The 3569-nt window shown below is 32.5% G+C and overlaps 1 protein-coding gene across 1 annotated transcript; it reads right to left on the bottom strand.

Moving 5' to 3' along the window:
* Positions 1-238: 238 nt before the first annotated feature.
* LOC132610597 (transcription factor MYB4-like) lies at positions 239-2881 on the bottom strand. The gene is made up of 3 exons (XM_060324914.1): positions 2555-2881; positions 2013-2142; positions 239-1269 (listed from the first exon to the last, which is right to left on the bottom strand). Exons 1-3 carry the CDS (start codon positions 2685-2687, stop codon positions 684-686), a joined length of 849 nt encoding a protein of 282 aa, XP_060180897.1. The 5' UTR covers positions 2688-2881; the 3' UTR covers positions 239-683.
* Between the last annotated feature and the right edge of the window lie 688 nt (positions 2882-3569).

Raw genomic sequence — 3569 nt, 5'->3', positions numbered from 1 at the left:
GAATTTGATCACGAATGAGTGTGATGTAGTGAAATTGATAGGATCTCTTACTTAATCTTAATCGAAGATTTCAAGTTCGAGCTTTGAGAATGAAAAAACCTTGGTAGGGAGTGATTTCCCCTCTTTTCGACTATACATGACACAAATTTGGTTGTTAAACATCAAATGCATATGGTTAGAATAAAACATAAGCGAATTGGTAAGAATATACAACAATTCATCCAATGACAACAGAGCATTAAGATGAATAACAAATGCTTTTTATTCCTTTTTTGGGTAATGTCATGTTACAAAAGATGTACTTCACATAAAATTAAGCTAAGTTAGGAGGATGGAGACCAGAGTTTCTTGAAAACTTTTCTCTTACATTTCTTTTTCCCTAATCCTAATAATAATTACCCATCATAACCTTTCTTTTTCACATTACCATCCACTATGCTTTTCCCCATTAACCTAACTAAAAGGTCCAATACAAAAATTGGAAGAAAAAAAAGAAGAAGATTATCCTAGCTAAAAAAAAAAAAAAAGTAATCAACTTGGAGTGTTTTGCTGGTCCTCTCAAGAACTAAAGGTCAATAAACAAACATGAATTTTCAAACTTGTCAACTCCCAATAATCCCAAAGTACCAATAATTAGTTGGCATTCCACTACTTCAAGTTTACAGTACAACCAAATTGACCCCTCAAAATTCTGGTAACTCCAATAAGTCCCCAGACTTTATGAAAACATTGTACCAAAAGTCCATATCGTCCTCTAGTTTTGTTTCAACCATCTCCACACTTTCTTGCTTCATGGCATAAAATGGAAATTGAACTTGTAATTCTTCATGGGCACCCGCCATATCGAAACTCGAATTATCAGCTGTGGATAAATCGTCCGTCCAGAAACTCTCGTCAATCTCTGGAATAAAATTTTCAGACGAGTCCATCTCATCTAATTGTTTAATCATCGTCTGATCACCATTCGCGATGGTTGTCATGGCCATTGAATCGGCTGTGACAGTCGACACCTCGCTAGACGACAATTGTGGTGAGTTCGGGCCGTACCCGGGCCCATTAATGTCTTCTTGGATGTTGCTAAAATTGTTTGAACTTTTCAAGGTAATTTGAGAAGTACTAGGAGCTTTGGTATCATTGTTGTTTTTGCAGTGTCTTTTGGAGTTGTGAGGAGGTTGGTAATTTTTAAGCCTTTTTTTCAAGTGAGTGTGCCATACATTTTTAATCTCATTGTCCGTTCGTCCCGGTAATCTCGCTGCTATTGCAGACCATCTGAAAAATAAATAATTAAGGGAAAATTTATTAGTACAAACCTTTTGTAATTTAATTAAAGATATAAGTGGGCAAGCATTATACTAGTGCTTAAACTTTAATTATTACTTTGTCACAAGAACCTATGGAGATATGGACCACATGACTTGATTTGTTTAGCTCGTATAATTAAATGCCATATATTTGCAAATGAGATTAAATAATGCAACTAAAAACCTGTCTAAAAGAATCTTTTTCACATATGTTTGGATTATTTAGACATTTAAGTTCTGATTTTTTCTTTTCTTTCTAGCCACTTTTCGATTTTGTAACTACTCTTTGAACAAAAAGACCAAGGTTCTGTAAGGATGAATAAACAGCATGCTATAGTAATATTGGCTTTAGAAAAAGGGGAATAATTTCTCATTAATTTCTTCCCTTTTCTGTGAATGATGATTATGAGCATGCAAGATGTTACTGAATGTGATAAAGACAATAACCTTATAAAAGTCAGCTTTTTTAGAGCTATGATCATTATTCTTCTTGCCAATGCTCCCTTTTTAAAAGTCCTTTAATTTATTTCTTCTTTTTGATTAAATAAGAAAAAGTGAAGGGATAGATTATATGCATGTGATAGAGCTAAAAGGAAAGAATATTCAAGGAATTAAACTGATTACTAAAATTAGCAAATGTTAATTTGGAGAAAAATTAAAGGGGAAAAATAGAAAGAAATTAAATTGAAATATTTGAAAATTGAAACTGACCTATTGCCAAGCATTTCATGTAATTGGATAATGTTATCTTCTTCTTCTCTGGTGAAATTTCCCCTCTTTATATCTGGACGCAGATAATTAGTCCAACGGAGTCTGCAACTCTTCCCACATCTCAATAGTCCTGATGATCAAAATGGAAAGAAAAATGAGTTTTTTATTCATAAAAATATCGAGAAAATAGTAACACAAAAATGGGTTTTCAAATCCTATAAAAAGAATGCCATGTTAAGCTCTAAATAATTTTCTTTTAACTTTCACCATCTTTTCCAATCAATTTCTTGATCAGAAAAAAAAAAGGAAAAAATTGGCCATTAAAATGGAGAAACTCAGCACGGGCTTTACGCAGCCCGAGTCAAACTTATGCGGTCAAAAATGGAAAAAAAAAAGTGTGTTTATGGGAATGGAAAAGTTCCTGATAGAAAACATGTTTCCACTTTAATGGGCTTTATGTGGCTGGAATCCAAGTTATTCGGGCCAGTGAGTTTTGAATATAGGAGTAAGAGACAGAGTCGGAATTTGAAGCGATTAATTACCAGCTAGTTTAGGTAGGGCCCTCCAATTGCCATGACCATTTGATTGAATATAAGAGATAAGAATTTGATCTTCTTCAGGTGTCCATGGCCCTTTCTTCAACCCCATCTTCTCACAACAAGGTGCTCTCACCATTTTTTTTTTTTTTTTTTTGCTCTTTGATTTATACTTGCTTTGCGAATGATTCTTTTAATCAATTGATTTAATGTTCTTCAGAAGTAGTGTATTTTTTTTTTGGCTGTGTGTTTCACTCTTCTCTTCCAATAAGAAAGAAAGAAAGAATTGGAAAAGGATCTCAATATCAGTGGAGCAAATACACTGGATGTGTGGGTATTTATGCTTTTGAGTTGCTCTATTTTTTACAACAAAATAAACGAATAGGTCCAAGACCAGCGTCTCATTTTCAAGAAAGTCATTAATTGCGATTTCCACGAAGCTGGTTCAGTATCTATTTTCTCTCTCTAAAGAGAAATAATAAAAAGGGAAAAAATATGATTTGAGTGAATATTGTTTTTTACAAGTTGTACGACAAGTGTGTATTAAACTAGTTTTTTTATTTAACTATAGAAAAATTCCTCACTCGTTCTATTTAGTGTTTCAGCTTATGTATACTGAGCATGAAATTTAAGAAAGAAATAATAAGTTTATGCTATAAAATAAGTTTTGAATATTTGTATGAATATAACTTATCTTATTAAGAATAAAATGAGAATTTTAATATTAAATTATTTCTAAGCTTTTTTGAACCAGCTGATAAAGGAGTATGTCATTGTGAAAAGTAATTGAGTTAATGCCTCTTTCTTTCTTTTCTTTTCCTTTTTTTTTGGGGGGGATTTTTCCGTGTCCAATATCCGCATTTGACCCAGATTATTTCGAATTCGCGCCGTATAGGGCTTATTTCGGGGAAGCGTTTCCTACCAAATATTATGTGATACTTTTTAATTTGTCCCAAAAAAATTATACATTTATGTTTTAAAAACTATTTAATCTTAGCATCTTTAATTTATCCTTAATAAC

Source organism: Lycium barbarum, chromosome 9 (assembly GCF_019175385.1).
Source record: "Lycium barbarum isolate Lr01 chromosome 9, ASM1917538v2, whole genome shotgun sequence".
NCBI lineage: Eukaryota > Viridiplantae > Streptophyta > Magnoliopsida > Solanales > Solanaceae > Lycium > Lycium barbarum.
Note: the sequence above shows the minus strand (reverse complement) of the source record. Positions and strands in the feature narration are given on the sequence as shown.

Excerpts from the sequence above, each read along its gene's own strand:
- LOC132610597 (XM_060324914.1), bottom strand. The coding sequence starts at position 2,687 with ATGGTGAGAGCACCTTGTTGTGAGAAGATGGGGTTGAAGAAAGGGCCA. Across the intron at positions 2,143-2,554 it reads GGCCCTACCTAAACTAGCTG|GACTATTGAGATGTGGGAAG; the intron begins GTAATTAATCGC and ends TTTGATCATCAG. Across the intron at positions 1,270-2,012 it reads CATGAAATGCTTGGCAATAG|ATGGTCTGCAATAGCAGCGA; the intron begins GTCAGTTTCAAT and ends TTTATTTTTCAG.